This window comes from Cherax quadricarinatus, chromosome 5 (genome assembly GCF_038502225.1).
Source record: "Cherax quadricarinatus isolate ZL_2023a chromosome 5, ASM3850222v1, whole genome shotgun sequence".
NCBI lineage: Eukaryota > Metazoa > Arthropoda > Malacostraca > Decapoda > Parastacidae > Cherax > Cherax quadricarinatus.
The window spans coordinates 21888996-21914362 of NC_091296.1; the positions used below are offsets into that span (position 1 = coordinate 21888996).

Genomic DNA, 25367 nt, shown 5'->3' on the forward strand with positions numbered 1-25367 from the left:
AACGGTCCCAATCTTGTCTATTTCACATTTTAAGTATATTAGTGTGAGAGTGCAAAACTCAGAAACAGAGAAAAGAGTTATTAAATTTAAAAACTAAAGCGGATGATCGACACTATGCCCAGCCCTTCTAGGGTAGGGTAGGTGCCTGCGCCACAGCTTGTAGCTCACAAGACTGTCATTCCCATTAGCCTCCTTGGGGCGGGGATGACAGACCAGAGAGGCCTAGCTTCTCCCTACGAGCCCCGTAAGGGCGGGGAATGTGGCTAGGCCTGGGGACAGTTGGTCCCAACGATGAGGGGGTACTTGTGCCTACTCCCAGGGAAGACTTTGGTCTCAAACACTCCCTAGACAGGGAGCCAAGGCCGGGCCACCATTTGGAAAAGGCCCGGGCCGGGAGAATACCGGCGAATCTAAAAAAAAAAAAATAAAGCGGATAAATTCTTACCATGAGGGACTTACTAGAGAGAGAGAGAGAGATAGAGAGAAACAAACAAACAAACAATGGTTAAGTAAATTTTCTCCCAGCTCTTTTTAAAGACATAGATTAGCATATATGACAATGGTCTGAAAAAGACTGGGACAGTTGCTGTTGTAGAGACAGGAGACTTACACAACTGTACTGCAAATATAGATTTATTAATAATAAAGCTTTTGTTAGTATACCAGTCTTAAGCTTCGGTCAATGTGTATGTATATATATATATATATATATATATATATATATATATATATATATATATATATATATATATATATATATATATATATATATATATATATATATATATATATATATGTCGTGCCGAATATGTAAAACTGGTCAGTTAGCAAGAACTCATTTAAAATTAAGTCCTTTCTAAAATTTTCTCTTATACGTTTAAAGATATATTTTTTCATTAATGTTAATGTAAACATTTTTAATTTTGCTCCAAAAGAATCTTAGAAAACTTACCTAACCTTATTATAACAAGAACAATTTATTTTAGCCCAACCCAACTAAATATATTTTAGATATGTTTACAATAATTTAATACTAAAGAAACACAGTGAAATATATTTTTTTCGTTAGGTTCAGAATGATTTTGGCGAAATTATTGCATACACAAATTTTCACTTGTCCTATATGGCAAGATGAGCGTTGCTATTTAAGCCAAGGTCGCAAGTTCTGCCTATTCGGCACGACACACACACACACACACACACACACACACACACATATATATATATATATATATATATATATATATGTATATATATATATATATATATATATATATATATATATATGTATATATGTATATATGTATATATGTATATATGTATATATGTATATATGTATATATGTATATATGTATATATATATATATATATATATATATATATATATATTATATATATTATATATATTATATATATTATATATATCAGATGGTTGTTTTCCTGAGAGAGTTAACACAAGTATTAAAGGTAAGTTTTGAGTAATACAAACACTTACGTAAGACAAATGCGGTATATTTATTATGGACACTTTTCGCCCCTCCATGAGGCTATATTAAATTCAATGAGATGAGAAATTAGTGCCAGGGATGCTGCTATGTAGCACCACTATGTTGATAATGGAAAGTCTGGGATGCTGTTGTGTGTTTCGCAGTTGGCTTAGTACATACTCAGAATCTGTCGAAGAAAAAAAAGAATACAAAAGTTGTAAACAAATATGAATTAAAATATCTGATATTCAGCTACAATAAAATGAAGTTAAAAATGGCATTGATGAGGTCATGTTAACAGAACTATAAATGTTAGTGAAAAATTATCTACGTTTACGAAGTTGATTTCAAACTTACCTTGAAATAGAATAAATGCCAAAGAATTGAAAAGGAAAACGTAAGATGGCAGAAATAAGGCCAAGTTAACAGTATATATATATATATATATATATATATATATATATATATATATATATATATATATATATATATATATATATATATATATATAAAACAAGAAATAATATGCCGAAAATATAACTTAACAGTAACAAGATTAACCTGTAGAAATTACACAAATATTCCATTACATCTAACTTGTACCAGACATACCTAGCAACGTAATATAGTTGTATGGGGCTGTCGTTACTGTCTCTGTAGTATAGATGGTAACGATAGCTTGTTACAACTTTTCAATAAATATGAATTTGTTTGTATAGCAAATATAAATTGTTATCACCGTACCAAGCACACATATGCTGCAGCATATGTGCGCCTGACAAACCTGAGAACAGCGTTCCGATACCTTAGTAAAGAATCGTTCAAGACACTGTACACCGTGTACGTCAGGCCCATACTGGAGTATGCAGCACCTGTTTGGAACCCGCACTTGATAAAGCACGTCAAGAAACTAGAGAAAGTGCAAAGGTTTGCGACAAGGTTAGTTCCAGAGCTAAGGGGAATGTCTTATGAAGAAAGGTTAATTAAGGGAAATCGGCCTGACGATACTAGAGGACAGGAGGGTTAGGGGAGACATGATAACGACATATAAAATACTGCGCGGAATAGACAAGGTGGACAAAGACAGGATGTTCCAGGAAGGGGACACAGAAACAAGAGGTCACAATTGGAAGTTGAAGACACAGATGAGTCAGAGAGATATTAGGAAGTATTTCTTCAGTCATAGAGTTGTCAGGCAGTGGAATAGTCTAGAAAGTGATGTAGTGGAGGCAGGAACCATACATAGTTTTAAGACGAGGTTTGATAAAGCTCATGGAGCGGGGAGAGAGAGAGAGGACTCAGTAGCAACCGGTGAAGAGGCGGGGCCAGGAGCTAAGACTCGACCCCTGCAACCACAAATAGGCGAGTACGAGGATACTAGTCGCGAGAAAAATCAAGGGAATGGACCGAGGCGTGATCCAGTTTTTATTGTCAGTATGCAAGTAATTATTTTTTCCAGCCAGGTTATTCTGAAGTTTTTCTAAATATATTACTTTTTTTCAGCTTCATGTCTGCCATAACACTGCTGGGGACGCCGTCTGAGGTCTATCAGTTTGGATTCATATACTGGCTTATAGGCTTCTCCTACATCCTGGTGATGCCAGCCGCTGCCCATCTCTACTTTCCAGTCTTTTATAAGCTCCAGGTATGTAACATCTGTCTCTTGTAATAAGAAAGTTCCAATTCCTTCGTTTCTGCTCGTTTAACGTTATATACAAATGTTGATTTTGGCCGTAATCATTGATAAGCTTAATTAGAAAATTGTCTGTGGTGATACTCATCCTAGGTTATACTGTAGTCTTGTCATGTGCATTTTAGAGGTAATTGCTTAACAGGCGAGATGTAATTTTTACTGTATTTCAAGGAAGGTAAGTTAGGCAGCTAGATAAAAAATAAGTGGCTAGTAACCGCTTGGAAAAAAAAAAGGTCGCAAAAAATTCTTTTTCTGCAGTTGATATTAAGTTTGTGTTGCAGGTTACCTCAGCGTATGAGTACCTGGAGAGACGCTTCCACAGGGCAGTGAGATGGCTGGGATCCTGCGTCTTCATTATCCAGGTGGGTTGTTATTCAGTAACTGAATAGCTCTCTCTCTGTCTCCCTTCATGGAAGGTTCCTTGATGTTGGTGAGGGGCTCTTGATTTAGGGAATTGGATCTGTGCTCCAGTTCCCCGAATTAAGCCTGAATGCCTTCCACATCCTCCCCTGGGCGCTGTATAATCCTACGGGTTTAGCGCTTCCCTCTTGATTATAATAATAATAATATCTCTCTCTCTCTCTCTCTCTCTCTCTCTCTCTCTCGCTCATAGTATACAGTATTATTTTCTACCTCGTTTTAATCAATTTTGTTGAGGGACACTGAACTCATTGTTAGTAGTTACATACTTTCCTTTGTCATGTTTTTCTTTCTTTCGTAAGTGCTTTCTGAAAAATATCTTGTACGTTAGTAAATCCTTGTATATTTAATTACAATTTCCTGTTCTAAAATATTGTATTAAGTCGAAATTATAATAGAAGGATGTGGATGCTGCATTTAAACTGTAGCCAGTAACTAGATGGGTGACTGTGTGGAAACAGTAATACCCTTACATAGGGGAGATCATAAAAGTTCATAGTCATCATCTAACTACACAAGTTATCTGTAATAGTACATGATTTTTTTCTGTTAGCTTTAAATGTTTCTTTAAATACATATTTTATTTTTTTTCTATTAAATACTATAACAAACGTAGAAAGCATGTTGCCCCCTCTCCATTGAGACTTCTTAATATTTGGTTCAGAAATAATGCCACCATTAAAATTGTGACTTTTGCTGACCACACTTTATTACCTCTAACCTCGCTGGTCATCCATTCTGTATCTCTAGTTAAAATCATTTTCACGGTATTTTCATCTCATCGGCTTTATTTAGTATGTCATATGCCTCTAACCATGCACTGTTACGGTGGCTTATATACATTGACAAAGATTGCTTTCTGGTCCATGTTTTTTTTATTCATTGCGTTATATTCATCGAATAGTATTTTTTCCTATGAATTTCCACCGCAAAATTATTATATTTTATACATTGTGAAATTTAAATTAGGAAGCGTTTAACATTTCCTTTCCTCTTCATGCGTATTATACGTTCTACACTGAAATTCACTTAAGTATTATCATACTACTTCTAGTTTAGTATCTGTTAAGCCGACTACATCCACATTCTAATATTTATAATAACCCTTTTAATGCCGAGCTATGTATTATACAGATGTCGCTGTACATGGCCATCGTGGTGTACGCACCAGCTCTCGCTCTGGCCCAGGTCACCGGGCTGGATGTATACATCTCCGTCAGCCTCATCTGCTTTGTGTGCATCTTTTACACGACGTTGGGAGGCATGAAGGCAGTCCTCTGGACGGACGCACTCCAGGTGGGTCTGTGTTGCACGTCAGGTTGTCGATCTCTACAGTTGGGTTTTTCTTTATACAGGGGAGGCGGAGATGTCTGGATCTTATACTGTCCCTTCAGGGAGGAGGATGGGCATGGATTTCCAGAGGAGGAAAAGGGTTTCTACGACGTTGCAAGGGGGTAGACAGACCATCATTGAATTCAGTATAGTTGTTTTCCCTTGACGCGGAGCCTCATTCAAGGAGGATGCTCCTCCCCTCCTTCCCAAGCAGATGCTCATGAAGGTTGAGGGGGTGTTCCTTGATGCTGGGTAGCTCCATTTCGGAGAACTGGAGCTAACGTGGGTTACATGTGTACAAGTGCGTAATTATTGTGGTACACGTGGGTTCTGTATACATGGGTTTCTTTTGTGTATGCATGGTTTAATTTTGTTCACACTTGGGTTTTTTTGTGTACACGTAGATTACGTTACGAACGCTTTGCTTTACTTTTCTGCACACCTGGGCCGCTTTTGTGTATATACGTTATTTTCTCTGTATTTATGCGTGAATTAATTGTGTATTACTTGTTTGTACATGGGATTAGTTGTGTGTACACAGGGTTTACTTTTGTGCACACGAGGGGGGGTCATGTACTTCGATGAACCACTCTACAGGTGGATCACTTGCTGTGCAGTTTTCTAAATTGTTGTGCGTATGGTCTGATGTAAGATTCATGGGGTCACTACCTTCATTAATGGCAGACGTAGGATGTTCATCACCCATATGCTAACATCAGAAACGCGTGACACGAAGCGCTCTTTCTTTGTGGGTTCAATCAGCACACGTAGGGGTGAATTCGTCCTTCTTTCGCTAAGCGAGAGGGGTTAGCATTATTATGGAATGCCCGCACGATAACATACTAGTGCAGTTGCAGGGAACGTTATGGACCACTTTTCGCCAAGAAAGTTTCTGTGTAAGTGTATTTGTGTCTACTAAGCGAAGGACAGACGCTTTACCGAAATTTTGCTTCCCGATATATAGTGATGACATGTTTCCTCTTGCAGAGAGGCAATATATATGTGTGGAAAGACACTTGTGTACAATTCAGGAAATTTATTAGAGGAAACGTTTCGCCACGAGTGACTTCAGTCTCAAGAAGAACGTTTCCTCTAATAAATGTTCTGAATTGTACGTAAATGTCTTTCTACTTAATAATAATAATATCTTTACGGTGCACCGTGGCCTTGTGGCAAAAGCTCTCGCTTCACACGGTGAAGGTCTGGGTTCGATTCCCGGCGAAGGGGTGGAAACATCGGACGTGTTTCCTTACACCGGTTGTCTCTGTTCACCCATATAGTAAAATGGGTACCTGGGTGTTAGTGGACTGGTGTGGGTCGCATCCTGCGACAAAACTGACCTAATTTGCCCGAAATGCTGTGCATAAGAGCGGCTTTCTATATAGTACTATGTCATTGATGTCAGCTAGGACTGTATACCTTGTACATGTACTTGTAGTAAATAAAGATATTATATTGTTATTTATTTCTACAAGTGCGTGTACAAGATATACAGGCTATATAGAAAGCCCCTTGTTATGCAGAGCATTTCGGGCAAATTAGGTCAATTTTGAAGATTAATACACGTGTACAACAGTTGGGTATCTTTACTGATGAAATGTTTCGCCTACACAGTAGGCTTTTTCAGCCATATACATAGGGAGCAGGTGTAGTAGTGAAGTAAAGATGTAATTAGTCCATCAATCTTTTAGAAAAAGTATGAGGTGGTCAGTCCCTCAGCCTGAAGAGGAGTTCACTTCCATGGTCTGGAACGATATGAAGAACCCTACTGTGTAGGCGAAACGTTACATCACTAAAGATACCCAACTGATGCACATGTCCTAATCTTCAACTTTTCGTATTTTATACAATTTTCAACGTAACTGTCAGACATTGCAGTACAACGGTATCTTGGTACAGAGGACATCTTCCACTTTTCCCTCTGCCAGAGGGACCTGCAGTCTTACTTCTGCTGATGAATCCCTTTCCCTGCAACGTCTTCGAGATCTTCCACCTCATCTTCGACAATATTTAAGACTCCGTTCTCATGTTTCAACTTCATATCGTTCCAGACCATGGAGCTGAACTCTTCTCCAGGCTAAGGGACTGACCACCTCAAATACTTTTTCTCCAAGGTTGATAGACTGATTACATCATCTTTATTTCGCTACTACACCTGCTCCCTTTGTATTTGACTGAAGAAGCCTACTGTGTAGGTGACACGTTTCATCAATAAAGATACCCAGCTGTTGCACATGCCTTTTTTTTTTTTATCTTCGGCTTGTCGATATTTTATACCATTATCACCATAGGTCAATTTTGTTCCAGGATGCGACCCCACACCAGTCGACTAACACCCAAATACCTATTTTATTGATGGACATCAGGTGCCTTAAGGGAACACATTCTAATGCTTTCAGCCGTACCGGGGATCGATCCCCGGACCTCAGTTTGTGACCTGAGTACGCTAGCACTCAGCTATGTTTGGTCACCAAACAGTATTTTGATGACAGCGTGGGTTACTGAGCTCGGAGCTCCTCTGAGTTCCATCCCCCACCGCTGTTGACGTTAGTGTCTCCTTCAACAGACACTCGTTATGTTCACCAATAAAATGTTCATCATAGCCTTTGATCCCGTTGTACAATAATCATGTGGAATTGGGTAGCAGTACACTGGTGATGCATCAAATTTTGTTAAATTAAAAGAATAATCAAGGGTGCTGTTGACGCTAGTGTTTCCTCTTGCAGACACTCATCATGTATGCCAGTATGATGTTCGTCATCATCAAGGGTGCTGTTGATGTGGGTGGATTCGACGCCGTGTGGGAGAAGAATGCAGAGAGTGGCCGGGCACAGCTCATTGACTTCGATCCTGATCCCACCACCAGACATACCTTCTGGACGCTCATCATCGGCGGGTACTTCACCTGGATCACCATTTACGGCGTCAACCAGGCACAGGTACAATCTCTTAACACTTAATAGTAGACTTTTGCAATAAATATATTACAATTTCTGTATAATTTTTGAAGAACAACACATTGTAAGCGAGTCATCATGTGACCCCTGACAAATTAAAAGCAATGAATGAAGCATTAATGCCAAACCCATAGCATAAAATCATGCTATGTCTTTTTCTCTGGACTGCTGTTTTCCAGTTTATCAACTGCGTAAACTTTTCATTCTTGTTTTGAATGGATACAGCATCATACTGCTGACAGTGATAAAGAAAAGACACAGATGCTGGGCCAACTTTTATTGTGAAAACGCTCGTCTCTATGTGGAGTTGTATCACATAATAGCTTACCCTACACCTGTATGTTTTCTTCATTTTAAGTGTTGGTAAACTTGCGGGTATTGCCTGGTATGTAGTGCATGTAGTATTCCTATTTATGTAGAGACAGTCTTGACTAGTTGCCCTAGTAGAAGCGTTTATTCTCGTGTCACTTTTGTAGCTACCTGCACTGAGTTGTCTGGTGAATATTACACCTAACCTTCAATATATTTGGTAAAATCTCCTCAATTATTTTTGTGTTCTTATATCAGCTTTAAGAAATTAGAATTAACTCTCACACACGTACATTTATCACGTGTAGGTCCAGCGATACCTTAGCGTCCAGACAAAGCAAATGGCAATTAACGCCCTGTGGATCAACCTGGTTGGGCTGCTTGTGCTGATGATCACCTGTTCTTTCGGCGGAATGGTTGTGTACGCCAAGTATTTTGATTGTGACCCCATCCGCGCCGGTATTGTCACCAAGGGAGACCAACTCTTCCCACTCTTTGTCATGGACACCCTCGGACAGTGGCGTGGACTCCCAGGACTGTTCGTCTCTGGCATATTTGCCGGTGCCCTCAGGTAGGACTGTTCTCTTCATAATTAAAGTAGTAAATCACTATTCCAGATTTAACATTGAAAGTTTCCACTGTAAATACACGTAGTGCCAGGGATGGTATCATTCAGTAAGTTAATTATTGCTATTGTTACCACCAGCACGGTGTCTTCTGGAATGAACTCCCTGGCGGCCATCGTGTTGGAGGACTTCGTCAAGGGCGGGTGTTACCCTGGCATCTCCGACAATGTAGCTACCTGGGTCTCACGAGGCCTCTCTCTCTTCTTCGGTCTCCTCACTTTTGGCCTAGTCTTCGTAGCGGAGCAGCTCGGCAATGTTTTATCTGTAAGCATGCACTCTATTATATATGGTTAGCGTCTTCTTTGTGAAATCGTTTTCAAAAATTTAAGCAAAATTTTTAAGTGGTATTGTATTTTTATACTTGTGCTTCAAGAATGTGTAACGGAGAAGCTCTTACATGTACATATCTTCTTAACACGCTTCACTTTTTACCAGATTCTCATTAATTACTTGATTTTCCTCCCTTATACACTTGACGGTCCCATATATAATGATCTTTACTGAAAGAAACTCTTTCACCATCATTCACACATGATTACTGTCTTTGCAGAGTCGCCCAGATACAACACTTCAGATGTCACGCCTAACAACCAGTATCCCAAACCCCTCCTTTAGAGTGCAGGCATTGTACTTTCCACCTCCAGGACTCAAATCCGGCTAACCGGTTTCCCTGATTCCATTCACAAAATATTACCCTGCTCACACTTCAACAGTTCAAACCCCAAAAACCATTCGTCTCCATTCACTCCTATCTAACCTGCTCACACCTGCCTGCTGTATGTCCGAGCCCCTTTCACACAAAACCTCTTTCACCCCCTCCATCCTTTTCTAGGACGACCCCTACTCCTCCCCTCCACTACAGATTTATACACCTTCCACGTTATCCTATTTTGCTCCAGCTTCTCTAAATGACCAAACCACCTCAGCAACCCCTCTTCAACCCTCTGAATAATACTTTTAGTAACTCCATATCTCCTAATTTCCACACTACGAATTCTCTCCATAATATTTACACCACACATTTAGAGAGGATGGAACAAAACAGAATGACTTGGAAGGTGTATAAATCTGTAGTGGAGGGGTAGAAGTCGTCCTAGGAAAGGATGGAGGGAGGGGGTAAAAGAGATTTTGTGTGCAAGGGGCCTGGACATGCAGCAGCCATGTGTGAGCGTGTTAGATTGACGAATGGTTTTTGGGATTTGACGATCTGTTGGAATGTGAGTAGGATAATATTTTTTGAAGGGATTCAGGTTAGCAGAGTCCTGGAGGTGGGAAGTCCATTGCCTGCACTTTAAAGGAGGAGTTTGGGATATTGACTGTTTGGAGTGACATATAAAGTGTAATATCTGGGCACCTCTGCAAAGACAGTGATTGTGTTAATGATGGGGAAAGTGTTGAATGATCTCCCATAAATTTACTCTAAGTGGAAATTTGAAATTTTACTGAAATTGTTAAAAAAATCGTACAATCAGACTCAGATCAATTACTGGTGGATGTCTTTTCTGATCGGCATTACACTTTCATCATTGTTTGGCTTTATTAAAATAAAGCCTGGCGTTCATTTTGAATTTTGTAAATTTCAAATGCCACTTTTATTAAATAAATTGCTTCCCGTGTAATATCTAAAGAACGCGTGCGTCTTCTGATCGGCTTCAAATCCTAAACTCTAATATATCATAATTGGAAGTATTTTTATACTGGTTATGGTGCCATTTTTTTTTAAATAAAGTTTATTGGATTTTCTTACAAAATCAAATATTTTTATTGGATAATAGACTTAACTCTTTTCGGAACATTTATCAGCAACATTTTTCTTTTTTGTATTCAAAATTTTAGTTTATAAGTCCAGAACGCCTTACTTGATCCGATTAAAAGTTTCAAGGCTGATGCACGGTATGCAGGACAAGACTTACAAGAGTGTTTGGATGCATGGGCGTCCTATGGACAATGTTACAAAGGCAGCTCCAAGATATTATTTCCGTGGGATAACCGGAGAAATCTCTGATTGACATGAAAACTGAATTCAACACTCGATGTGTCTGGCTTAGAGTACTATTGTATTTGCTGGAGTGTGTAGGTGCCATTTGTTTTTAGTTTGGCTTTAAAGTTAGTTGGTTCTTAGTGGCAGGTTTGATTTAGTTTAAGGTGTATATAACTTAATTTGTCATTTTTATTGAAAATTTTAATGGTAGTTTCTATGTGATAACTTGTGAGTTCCAAATCTGATTCGCTTCAAATCATCACTAATATTTAGTTGCATTATAAACTTACGCCATACTCTGCATTAGTTTCTTTCACCAGTATTAAGGTATGAGAACCTTGGGTTATGCAGTATAGTGATACTTCACTCGGATAGAGCAACGACCGAAATGCTTTGTCTTAATCTAGTTTTCGTGTTAATATTAGTGTTGCACCTCTCTACAACACACCGAGCTGCCATCTTCTGGCTCTACTTTCTCTGTAAGTTTTGCAAAGCAATGTCATTGGAGTACAACATTATTTAATATATTTTTGATCCACACTGTAATTAATATATTTTTGACCCACAATATCTCTCCATTTTCTTTATAATATCTCTTACCTTTAGCCTTTTTTCTTACATTTTATTCATGGGGAAACTAAATCTGTACGAGTCGTACAGCACCTGGAGAGTGAGAAGTAATCAGGGTTGCTCCAAGAGTCGGACGCTACCTACAGTTCCGTGGATCAAGGGTATTCAGCATAAAGGCATCTAGCCTTATTTTAGATTACTCCATCAGCAGTAGGGCAGTTCCCGTGGCTCGGTTGGCAACGCACTTGCCTCACATACTGAGTGTCCGTGGTTCAGTCCCCGGCATGGGTGGAAACGTTGAGCATGTATCCTTACACCTGCTGTCCCTGTTCGCCTAGCAGTAAGTAGGTACCTAGGTGTTAGTCGACTGGTATGGGTCACATCTTGGGGGACAAGATTAAAGGAGGTAAGACAGTTAGTCCTCGATGACGCACTGACTCTGTTATCTTGGGTGGTAACATTTCGGGTTAAAATTCCGAACTAATCTTAAATTCTTATATGGGATGTATTGTATTGCAGGCGGCGCTCAGCATTTTCGGCATGGTTGGAGGTCCTCTGCTGGGAGTCTTCACCCTTGGCATGTTCTTCCCCTGGGCCAATGCCTACGTAAGTCTTCTTCTGTGCAAATGTATTCACATAGTCCTTTTCCATGTGCCATAAATCATTGTTAATGTGACATCTAGTTTTAAGTCATGCTTAGAGATCAGTAATGAGGGTGAAGTCACCAAATTCAACTTCAGTAACAAAAACATAGTGGGAACAAGTCAGTCATGTTCTAAATGAAACAAGCTGGGAAGATATCCTGAACAACACGGATCCGAACGTTTGCCTAGAAAGAATTAACTCTGAGGCACTTAGAGGTCTGCTCAAGGCACATTCCTTTATGAAAAAGAAAGAGGAGATGTAAAATATAAAGAGAGAGAGACGCTCCCTATACAGACAAAGGCGAAAAATCAGAAGGGAAGCGCTGGTCAGAGAAATAGCAAATATCGAACTTAAGCTTAGGGAATCTTACAGGAGAAAAGAATCTCAAGAACAGCTTAAAACCATGAATGAAATTGAAAGAAACCCAAAATACTACTTTCTTTATACCAGATTTATGGCGAAAACATTCCAGTATTGGACCCCTCCTTAGATGAGATGGGACTCATACAGATGATAGTAAAGAAATGAGTGAGATATTAAAGTCCCAATATGACTCGGTGTTTAGCGAACCGTTAACCAATTTCGGTCAATTAATAAATCTCTGATATTTTCCTAACACCACAAGACTTCGAAAAGGCAATAAGTGACATGCCCATGCACTCTGCCCCAGGCCCGGATTCGTGGAACTCCATGTTCATCAAGAACTGCAAGAAGCCCCAGTTATGTGCCTTTAGCATTCTATGGAGAGGGAGCATGGACACGGGTCATCCTACAGTCACTAAAAACAACAGATATATCCCCACTCCAGAAACGTCTACCTGGAGCCTGTGGAGGGTATTCCGAGGATCAACGTCTCCGCGGCCCGGTCCACGACCAGGCCTCCCGGTGGATCAGTGCCTGATCAACCAGACTGGCCACACGTAGTCCAACATACGAACCACAGCCGGCTGATCCGGCACCGACTTTAAGTATCTGTTCAGTTCCCTTTTGAAGGCAGCCAGGGGTCTATTGGTAATTTTCCTTATGCATGAGGGAAGGCTGTTGAACAGTCTTGGGTCCCAGACACTTATTTTGTTTTCTCTTAGTGTACCAATGGCGTCCCTACTTTTCATTGGGGGTATTTTGCACCGCCTGCCCAGTCTTGCTTTCGTAAGCAGATTAAGGACCATTCCTTCTAGGATTTTCCAAGTATAGATTATGATGCATCTCTCTCGCCTGCGTTCCGGCGAGTACAAGTCAAGTGCTTTCAAGTGCTCCCAATGGTTAAGGTTTTTGACGGAACTGATATATGCAGTAAACGTAAACATACTCTAGATCTGTTATTTTACCTGCTTTGGATGGAGATGTTAATGTACAGAAGTATTCCAACCAAGAGAAAACAAATGATTGAAAAAGGATCATCATTGGCTTAGCATCTCTTGTTTGAACGTTCTCGTTATCCATCCTATCATTTTCTTTGCAGCTGTGATCGTGGCACTGTTGTGAGCCTTGAAAGTGAAACCCTCAAACATTACCACTCCCAGGTCCCTCACTTTATTTTTTTCGCTCTATTGAATGACTAGAGTTTGTAGTATACTAAGTTCTAATTATTATCTCCTCCAGTTTTCCATAACGGAGTAGTTGGAATTTGTCTTCATTGAACACCATATTGTTTTCCGTTGCCCACTGGAAAACTTGGTTTATATCTTCTTGGAGGTTAACCGTGTCCTCAATAGATGAGTCTCATACAGAACCTAGTATCTGCAAAAAATGACACGTGCTGTGGATTACATCTCTTTCTATCTGATATGAGGATGAGCAACAGGATGGGGTGGTAGTAAAGTAATTGCAAAGAACTACAGCCTGATAGCACTAACGTTCCATAACATAAAAATCTTTGAAAGGGTTCTAAGAAGCAATATCGCCATCCACCTAGATAACCATCAGTTACACAACACAGAGCAACATAGGTTTGGAGCAGGTCACCCATTCCTGTCCCAACTACTGGACCACCATGAAAAGGTCCTGGATTCGCTAGAGGGTAAACGAAATGGAGGTATAGTATACACAGACTTTGCGACAGCCTTCGACAAGTGCGGCCATGGTGTATTAGCGCACAAAATGCGTGATAAAGAAATAACAGGAAAAGGTGGTAGATAGATCTATAACTTCCTAACAAATAGAACACAAAGAGTAATAGTAAACGGAGTGAAGTCTGAGGTGGCTACAGTGAAAAGCTCTGTTCCACAGTACTCTCTCCCATCCTGTTCCTCATCCTCATATCTGACATAGACACATGTAAGCCACAGCACCGTGTCTTCCTTTGCGGATGACACCCGAATTTGCATGACAGTGTCATTCGTCGAAGACGCTGGAGACTCCGAGCAGACATCAACCAAATCTTTACATGGGCCGCAGAAAACAATATGAGGTTCAATGAAGAGAAATTTCAATTACTCCAGTATGGAAAACTTGAGGAAATTGAAACTGTATCCGAGTATATAATAAATTCCAACCACACAATAGAGCGAAAAACTTATGTGAAGGATCTTGGAGTGATAATGTCAGAGGATCTCACTTTCAAAGACCACAACAACTTATCTACTTCATCTGCTAGAAAAATGATAGGATAAATAACGAGAACGTTCAGAGTTAGGGACGCCAAGCCTATGATGATTCTCTTCAAATCGCTTGTTCTCTCTAGGCTGGAAAACTGCTGTACATTATTGGCCCCTTTCAAAGCAGGCGAAACTGCTGACCTGGAGAATGTACAGGGCACCTTCACGGCACACACAAGTATGATATAGCACCTAAATTATTGGGAACTGTTGAAGTCCCTTGCTTTGTATTCCCGGAAACACAGGCGAGAAAGATACACGATAATATACACTTGGAAAATCCTAGAGGGATCAGTACCAAATTTACACATGAAAATCACTATCTACGAAAGCAGAAGACTATGCAGGTGGTGCAACATCGCCCCAATGAAAAGCAATAGCGCCACGAGTACACTAATAGACAACACAGTAAGTGTCAGGGGCCCCAAGACTGTTCACCTGCCTCCCAGCATACAAGTAGACCCCTGGCTGTCCTCAAGAAGGCGCTAGACAGGCACCTAAAGTCAGTACCTTATTAGTCGGACTGTGGTTCGTACGACGGTTTACGTGCGGCCAGCAATAACAGCCTGGTTGATCAGGCCCTGATCCACCACGAGGCCTGGTCACGAACTGGGCCGCGGGGGCGTTGATCCCCGAAACCCTCTCGAGGCATACTCCAAGTAGGTTTTCTTGGATCATTTATTGGGAACACCGATCAGCCTTTACTTTGAAAAGAGCGTTGGTTCAAAATAAATTAATATAAGAATAAATTTAAGTTATCCTAATACTGAACAGATAAGGTGACGATTAAATAATGTTAATAAAAACAACACATGCAAAGAAAGTTACTAACAACTTCATATTATGAACCATTGTGTATAAGCAGGTGTATTTAAACCAATGTAAATTAATGATTAATTTGAATTAACTGTGCTTTCAGCTATAAAATAAGGAGTTTGTATAGTGGTCTGTTAAGGATCCTATCATTGATGTAAGTGAATTCTGGTTAGGCATTTATATTCATATTTCGTCACTTACGCTCTCTTTGGGCTACTGCTACAGGGAGCCTTCATTGGTGAAGTTATCAGCTTGATCTTCATGTTCTGGATTGGAATCGGTCACCAGGTGGCAAGGTCCAATGGTCAGATCAGGCTGGAGGCCATGCCTACCAGCATAGACGGCTGTGTTAACATGACCATCATTGAACCAACATTCCTGCCTACACCGTGAGTACATTAATCACTCCATATAGACCTAACCCCATATGTCGTCCATTGGTGAAATGAACCTACAACTGCATCATCATAAAATTTTAATAACTATTAAATTCATGAGGAAATATTAAGCTTTCTGAGGTCACGCAGCGCTTCGGGAATGGGAGGCAGTTAGTCTTGATCTAAGGAATAGGAGGTGAGTTCCATTTCTTAGACCAAGGGCATCACTCGTATGAAGATACATAACATCTGTATTATTATATTCCTTGAGAAGCGTTAAATCTATAGGGGTCTTACTGGGCTTCGAGAATTAAGAACATGGAAGCAAATGTTAGGTCACAAGGAAGGGAGCTCTAATTTCTTTGATCAAGAGCAGTTCATAGGCATCGTGGCAACCCTCGTGAATGGGATGATAGGAAAAAAACGCAAAATGTACTGTTTTAAGGTGCTGCGATGCATTTAGTCGGTTATTAATATAAACGACTCATAACTGAAGCCTAACACTAATGGTACTATAAAGCAACGCGAAGCCTTGTTCTGGTAGAGGGATCTGTAGGGCGAGTGATGAGAGCTTGTCGTACAGGACTGAATGAAGGTGACTCTTTGGGAACGACGCTGTAGTCTTTCGACGATTTTTCCAGAAAAAAGGCACGTTGGAGGTCTGGTCACTCAAAGCAATAGTTCCAGGAAAAGTTAACTATTTTTTTTCAAAATATTTGTAACTCTGAAGGACAAAAGGGATAATCGTAGTTCAGTATGGGCAGGGTACCTCAGTTCGCAAGGGGTTTCCAAAACCGGAAAGCGCTGTGATACGAATGATGGCCCAGGCCGATGCAAAGATAGTTTTTCGACTATAACTCATTCCGGACACCTAACTGTCCAATACAGGGCGGCCCCTCTGATGGGTGTAGCCGATGACCTATATTGAGGACCTAAGTTGGTTGTAGTCACCATCCCTACTCTGGGTCACTACCAGCCCTGCCTGCTGGGTGAATGAAGCAGCACACACCTACTACCACAGAGTTGCTACCACATAATTATAAAATATCTTTATTTCTACAAGTACATGCGCAAGGTATACAGGCCTAGCTGACATCAATGACATACTACTATATAGAAAGCCACGTGTTATAACCTGTTATGCAGAGCATTTCGGGCTAATTAGGTCAGTTTTGTCCCAGGATGCGACTCACACCAGTCGACTAACACCCAGGTACCCATTTTACTGATGAGGAACATAGACAACTGCTGTAAAGAAACACGCCCAATGTTTCTACCCTCCCTGGGAATAGAACCCAGACCCTCACCGTGTGAAACGAGAGCTTTAGCCACCAGGCCACGGGGTACCGGGGCACTGTACTGTATTAATGGTAAACATCTTGAGTATATTTTAGTTTGGAAATAAAGATTTGCCGGTTTTGTTATACGGGATTTATACTATATGCGAAATAATGTAATGCATTTTAATTAGAAATATCAGACCCTTCTCAAAAATATTAAATATCTCAATGTTTTCAGTTATTTTGTGTTAATTATGCGTTGAGTGACTTACCATTGTTTACTTTTGCACACAGTGAGCCTGAGGAGGCGCTGGGCTTGTACCGCTTGTCCTACATGTGGTACTCTGCGACTGGCTGCTTCACTGTGATCATAGTGGGTCTGCTGGTGACGCTGGTGACTGGAAAGCAGGACGTGAGGGCCATCGACCCTCGCTGTCTCTCACCCGCTGTCTTGTGGTTCAAGAAATGGCTCCCAGGGCTTGATGGTCTTGGTGAAGACTACGTGAGTATATTGTTGTGTGCTGTCTAATTATTTGGTTTAGATCAGAATATATATTATTGATAATTCTCGCTAACCCGTTGCTTGTTTCCTTTAGAGATTCATCTCCTAAAGAAGTCCTCTCCTGAAGGCGCTAGAGCTGATTAGTCCTCATCCTTTTACATAAATTTCACGCATACATACATCAACGTCTGCAGATATTATAATTAAAAAAATAAGCTGAGAATGAATACAGTAATGAATTATATGACCAGTGATCAAAAAATAGTGTATGAGAGATTATTATTATTCAAAAAGACTCACTTAATCGATGTGAGTAATTCAGCAAACGTCACCAAACTTCTGGGGAATGAGAGGCAACAAGGCACCTTTCTTGAGGGGACCGCTTCTTTGCCTTTAGAGAATTTGGAAGTCCATCTACTATAATGCCTCCTGCGTGCAAGGGATACCTTGCTTGGATCGTTGATGTACTGGGGGTTCAGCTTATGAATTATTAGTCGTGTAGCGACTGAAGCAAGTATACTTAGTTTATAATAATTTATTATAATCGTGGGGAAGCACTAAACCAGTAGGGGTTATACAGTGCTTAGGGCATCTGGTTTGTTTCAGGTTGGAGAAAAGTTGATTCAGTTCCTTGGATCAAGGTACAAGGTATCCCCTTGATAGGAAATACTATTGTAATATCGCAAGATACAATTATTATCTTTATATAAAAAGAATATTGTAAGTCATTTAACCATCATTGTATACATGGTTTTGAAAATAATGCATATTTATACGTAGGTGAATAATTATAGACTCCCAGCCCCTAATTTAATAATACATTTTTTCTCTGCAGATTAATGAAGAGGAAGGACTAAAGGAGAATCAGAGTTCTAGCTCCCTGGGCAGTACTAATCCCGCCTTCAACTCAGATATGATGGAAAAGACATTCAATGAGTTTGTGCAAGAAAAAGAATGCTCAAAACTGTAAGATAATCATTAGTTTCCCAAGGAAATTTTCTGATGTTTATGGAATGCAGCAGAGGACAGTAAGTATACTTGTCTACCATACAACCATAGCATTAATTAGATCACCAAGCTTACATAAGGCATATTGTGGAGTATGTAGTGTTCCTGACACATGTTTTGGTTGGAAATACAAATGTATTCCTTGTTAGTTTTAAATTTTAACTGGACATAATTGCCTGTGATTTTTATAAGGAGTTTATGTATGTAAACATGTGATCTCGATAGACTATATAGCTTTACTGTATTCTGCTGTTCTAGAACTTACTTGAAATTGTACGTCAGCATTGCATGAATCAAACACACACCATACATAACTGGTTCTAAAATGTTTGATGCACAAAGAATGAAAGGTTACCATAAACTCTTAAATGCTGCACATGATAAGTCAGTTACAACCTGCTAAATATATTTTACAGCCTTGATAAATTATTTATTCTTATTTCACAATCATTCGTTCAAATTGATGATAATCTCTATATAAACTGCTTAATAATACAGAGTACATTTTTTTAACTACTGCGATTAGCTATTTTTTTGTATGCAAATTATAATTGCAGCAGTGCCCCTTTATGCATTTGATACAGGTTAGGCTAGGCAAGATTTGTCATTAAACAAGACAAGTGTTTCCTGACGCGGGTCTTAGTTATATGATGACCCGCAGCTGGAGCTTTTGTTCATCTGACCGAGGCCTTCCGCTGGCTTACCGGTCCACGCATTTAAAAACTGTTATAATTATAACCATTTGATGTACATTTGATGCAGACTTGGATTTATGAAGGATGAGGTTAATCATAGAATTGATGAAGGAAAAAAGGTGAGTGGTGCGTTGAGGTATATGTGGAGTCAAAAAACGTTATCTATGGAGGCAAAGAAGGGAATGTATGAAAGTATAGTAGTACCAACACTCTTATATGAGTGTGAAGCTTGGGTGGTAAATGCAGCAGCGAGGAGACGGTTGGAGGCAGTGGAGATGTCCTGTTTAAGGGCAATGTGTGGTGTAAATATTATGCAGAAAATTCGGAGTGTGGAAATTAGGAGAAGGTGTGGAGTTAATAAAAGTATTAGAGGGCTGAAGAGGGTTTGTTGAGGTGGTTTGGTCATTTAGAGAGAATGGATCAAAGTAGAATGACATGGAGAGCACTTAAATCTGTAGGAGAAGGAAGGCGGGGTAGGGGTCGTCCTCGAAAAGGTTGGAAGGAAGGGGTAAGGGAGGTTTTGTGGGCGAGGGGCTTGGACTTCCAGCAGGCGTGCATGAGCGTGTTCGATAGGAGTGAATGGAGACGAATGGTATTTGGGACCTGACGATCTGTTGGAGTGTGAGCAGGGTAATATTTAGTGAAGGAATTCAGGGAAACTGATTATTTTCATATAGTCGGACTTGAGTCCTGTAAATGGGAAGTACAATGCCTGCACTCTAAAGGAGGGGTTCGGGATATTAGCAGTTTGGAGGGATATATTGTGTATCTTTATACGTATATGCTTCTAAACTGTTGTGTTCTGAGCACCTCTGCAAAAACAGTGATTATGTGTGAGTGAGGTGAAAGTGTTGAATGATGATGAAAGTATTTTCTTTTTGGGTCACCCTGCCTCGGTGGGAGACGGCCGACTTGCTGAAAAAAAATACTTACAGTAGTAATATCCCACGGAATAATTAGTATTATGATATATTTATTGATTTCAAATGTTATATAACTATTGGTAGGTGTAAAAATCCCATAGTTCTCATTGGTGGTAGGGCAAAGATATTTATTTATATATTTTTATATTTTAAGGAACTTGCACATTTTAAAATATAGCATTAAAATGTATTTATATATTTTAAAAACAAACGTGTATAAATACATTTTTTTTTGTTCGTGTTAGAAATTTTGTATTGCAGAGAGTAAACAAATTATATACACTACTGCATTATATGAATCTTGTGTAGCTGACAATTATTTCAGAAAGTACATTTGTCCAGTCCATGGACGTTGTAATTCCCGAACACCCGGAAACTGTGCTTAAGGCAGTGCATAATTCCAATAGGCCTCCCAAAAGAGTACATATATGAAATGCACAGACCTAATAAAAAAAATTGAATGTGCAGACCCAGTTAACTGCCTGATTCGATGGATAACATTCACTTCTACTGCATCACAACAGTAGGATGATATGGCCGGAGAAGAGTTGCACATAGTTTGCATACATCGGCGCATCTGATCACAAGACTTTCACTGCTACACAATATCCCGACAAAGAAAGGTAAAGAATAGCCTCACATATCTGCCAGTGGTAGAAGCTCATCCCTCATCGGCAGCTTTCACATCAGCCTGGGTTTAGCAATAGTTTCGTGAAGAAGCTGATGCTCCATGAACCTCCAGAGAAAAGACTGTTGGACTGTTGGCAAGTGGAGTAAGGACAAAGCTGGGAATTCTTACTGTGGGAAGAAAGCAACAACAATAATATTATAATCAAACTAAGCGCTACAAGAAGGCAAAAAGAAGACAGACTGACATGAGGCATTATCATTTTCGAACACAATATTTCATCTATAGATAGACTGGGTAAAACCTTATCTAAATTAAACTTTGAAAATATAATACTGCTAATTTGATAAAACATATGAAAGCTAAGAATTTATATGTACAGGAGGGGAGGGGGGGCTAAAGCACCCCAGATTCAAATACTTTTTAATTGCAAATTTTCACTGTATTGTATTGACCATTAACCACGAAAGCACGATAGTCCAAGAAATTTTACACATACTGAAAATCATAAGTTTTTAAAGACGATTTTTTGAGCATCTTACGACTTTCAAGTTACTCCCCGGATTGAAATTCAGGCTGCGCTACTGACTAAAACTGTTTAAAATCTCCCTGGACTAAGGAAAATGTCTCAAGACGATCATTTTTTTTTTATAATTTCTGTCTTCATAATAGAAAGTAGATTTGCAGCAGAAACTACTTGAAGTCACCTAAATTTCTTACATATGCAACTTTCTTAAGATAATTTTGAGGGGAAGTAATAGCCAACCATTTCTCGGTGCACCATATATACTGGATAATCAAGACAACGTGAATTTATAGAACACAAATGTTTGATAATAAATTTACTTACATTTTTTGAAATTGTTGTCGGTTACACTGACAAGGCTTTCCAAGTTGTCATGTACATATACACTTTAGATATTTAGCAGTGTTACAGACAAAAAGAAAGACTTGGAAAATTCAAGGTCGCTGGATTACTAGCAAAATTTCGTAATAAGAGGTTCATAAATAGAGAATCTGATATGAATGTCTGAAGTACCACAAAAAATCCATTCTGAAGCTAACCTTGTTTGTGATAATTGACAGATAAAAATACTATCTTAAATCACAATAAATTTTCTGTGTCGATAATGAAGATTCCTTGTATAAAGATAAACATTGAAAAAAGCATAATGATCCAAAACAAATTTGAATGCTATTCACTAGAGAAATTTAGCACTAGCATGAAACAATGCAAACTGTCTTTCTGCCTCCAAGAAATGATCCATGGCATAACAGTCCACGAGTCCTTAAAAAGCAGCGCAGCAAGTGAGTGGGAGTAACACTGTAATAATAATGGAACACAAATATATGGACAAGAAAACTGTCATCCAGCTCTACGAATTCCTTATACGCTCCCAGCCTTCACTGGCCTTAATGCCGGTGAAGTGATCTTGATCCAGTGAATTGGAGACACCCTGCACTTTAAAACTCGCTTCTGTCTATCCTCGGGAGATTTATGACCCCTACGGATTTAGCACTTACCCATAAATGTGTACTATATATATACGCCCGGACTCTGCTGTTATTCACACATGGAGATGACACCTACAAAACCTAACAAAACAAAAGCATTGTCTTAAAGAAAACTTCAACATAACATACAAGGTACAAGTATTCGCTAGACTGCAGTGTAGGATACATAGTAAGAAAGTCTTCTACCAGTGAGTGGCAGCAAACCCATGAAACAACAGTCTTCCCACAAGATATGTAGAATTATGCAATATTCACAGGAAAAAAAAAAGGCTACATCAGTAGGAGCTTTTAGGAGCTCCAGATTTGTTGAAGGAATAACTGTTCTACAGCTCACGGTTCTGAAAAAAAAAAATTACCAGGAAAGATGGAGATGACTTACACAAACCACACTGTCCTCGACGACGTCACTACAGATGTGGCTAATTTTTAGTACACACTTTTCTTTGGAAGTTAAATTAGGGTGCAAAGCTGTGCCCAAATGAACGTTAGTACAGTACTCTCATATCCTTATACTTTTATATTATTTATAAAACGTATTTTGTATAGTAAGACCTGTGATAGCAGCAATGTTACTGCGGCAGTGTATTTTAAAAACAGTATGTTAAATACTATTTAACTATTCGATGTCAAGTGCAGTAGTTTTAAGTGTTAGATTAGTCTACCTAAAATGCTCTACATAACCAGGGGCTTTTCAATGTGTATTAAACAAATATCAATTAACTTAGAAACTTACGTACATTTTGAAAATAAAATTTGTTTAGTAAATTAGATTCCTAATTATTAAATCCTAGTTATTATATATTTGTTGTTTAATTGTGTAGTTCATTACCACTTACATTTTTTGGTACAAAATGTATTTGCATGGAAACATTTTGTAGGTACACATACATGAAAAAAAAACGTTGCGAATATACATAAAAGCTCACAGAATGTTTTATAGATTATCAGTGCACACAGAATGTTAACATATATTTGGATAAGAGACATTCCGTCGAAGAGACAATGTGAATACAAACACGGGTGTAGCAGTAATAATGGAGTGAAGAGAATAAAAGTAAGCATTTGAATTACTGTAAATGTGTATGATTGTATTCATTGTTGCACAGGATACATGTTTCATGGCTGTAAATACTTTATCAAACTCGTGTATATAGAAACAGAGACGAAGGGCTAAGAAGTATTACAAAAATTGTAGGCATATTAAAGAAATTTTTTAATGTATTTTTTATTTACTTTTTTGGAGAAAGACAAATTCTTACAACTTTGTATCAAGAAATTAGAATTTGTTTCATAGACTGAGATGACTCGAACTTCAAATGATAAAGTATGTAAAGAATAAAAAGTCACAACCCGTGACTGGAACATTGCACAAATAACCCTCATATAAGAGAGAGAAAGAGAGAGATTTATGACGTTTCGGTTCAACATGGGCCATTAACTAGTCCAAGTCGGACCGAAACATCGTCATAAGTCTTTCCACTATATGCAGGTTATTTGTTGATAAATATGTATATGCATATATAGTAATAAGAGTTGTGAAGTAACTGGGATACTTTGATACCGCATCATTGTACTGTAACTTTGTGATGGTGAGTGGACCAACTTCTTTAAGTCATTGTCAGGAAGATATTTCACAATGTTCCGCATTATTTATCACAAGTGTGATATGATCACTCAGTTACAGTATGTCACAATGTTAGGTTAGGTTAGGAGAATTACTGGACTACCACTTAGATAGATCTGTGGCATCGGTGAATTGAAATAAATTCACCAGTTATATTTTTATCGGATTCCATATTATTTTAAAGTGAGAGTATCTTAATTTTTCCTACAATATATCTCAAAAAAATATACTGCATCTTAAAAAAATAAATGTTATATACTTGACACTCAGAGCATTGTATCTTTCATTTACTTAAGCCGTTATTTTATTTCATTCGATTACCATAAGTAGTGTGAAGTTTAGATTCAGATTATTTTATAAATCTCCAAATAATGTAAGTTTTAATAATTTTATTAGGTATGATAGGATTATCTTTGGCATCTAACCAGGAAGTTCTCACATCAATGTAAATATATATTATAATCTAACTTAAATCAAAACAAACCACTTTGAAGAGAAAATGGCATTATACTGTAGTTCTGTATATCAATTTTTTTCTTCATAATACTTGACACTATTATTGTTAAGTTCAAAATCAATATATATTTCACGATACAATGTGCGTGAAAGTTTCTATTGGTGACCGTACTACAAGTTGTGGAGTTTAGAGGTGTCCCGTACTACAAGTTGTGGAGTTTAGAGGTGTCCCGTACTACAAGTTGTGGAGTTTAGAGGTGTCCCGTACTACAAGTTGTGGAGTTTAGAGGTGTCCCGTACTACAAGTTGTGGAGTTTAGAGGTGTCAGTCTTCAGCAGACAACATACTAACTGGTGTTGGTATGTTACCTGCTGAGCGGTATTACTTGATAAAGCTCTACACAACGACACATTGTTCCCATAAAAACTTGTTTTGAAACTTGCCTCCACCTTCATTAGAATATATTCCTACAGTTTTAATTCCCTTTTATTTTTATAAGTGTGGAGTTCATTTTATACAAATATATAATGTACTGTGCTTGTTTCCTCATATGTAATATTTTTAATAAAATTGTCCATTATTCAGAACTATTTTTCTCCTTAATGTAGCACGGGAATTTGAAAGCTACAAAAAAATCTATAATACTTTTCATAATTTAGTGCAACCTCCTACAGCCTATTATATTTTAGGGTGCAATTTGGTGCAAACAATATACCATTTTAAAGTATCTACAACAGGTACTATCCTCCCGAAGATTTCAACCTCCGAAATGTGAAAGTGGAGGATAGGTGTGAGAAATTACCTGCATGAGGTTTACAGGGTATTACCTGAATTATTACATGCAGTAGGTCGCAGAACAGTTACTCCCTCGATGCCCACTCCATCAATACTCACAAAAAGCTAAATCTGACATTAAATTAATAATT

General features: G+C 38.7%; 1 protein-coding gene across 3 annotated transcripts in view; it reads left to right on the forward strand.

Moving 5' to 3' along the window:
• Nucleotides 1–25021, forward strand: part of LOC128684800 (sodium-coupled monocarboxylate transporter 1) — an 89574-nt gene extending 64553 nt beyond the window's left edge. For 2 of the 3 annotated variants that reach the window (XM_053771078.2, XM_070101108.1), the window contains exons 3-12: nt 2991–3132; nt 3462–3542; nt 4735–4896; nt 7659–7871; nt 8507–8769; nt 8905–9088; nt 11895–11981; nt 15659–15822; nt 17385–17592; nt 18428–25021. In XM_053771078.2, coding sequence (XP_053627053.1) covers nt 2991–3132; nt 3462–3542; nt 4735–4896; nt 7659–7871; nt 8507–8769; nt 8905–9088; nt 11895–11981; nt 15659–15822; nt 17385–17592; nt 18428–18562 — 1639 coding nt within the window. In that variant the 3' untranslated portion in view covers nt 18563–25021. The remainder of the gene's footprint in view (nt 1–2990; nt 3133–3461; nt 3543–4734; nt 4897–7658; nt 7872–8506; nt 8770–8904; nt 9089–11894; nt 11982–15658; nt 15823–17384; nt 17593–18427) is intronic. The other variant, XR_011394130.1, reaches the window with a different exon arrangement.
• Nucleotides 25022–25367: the final 346 nt, after the last annotated feature.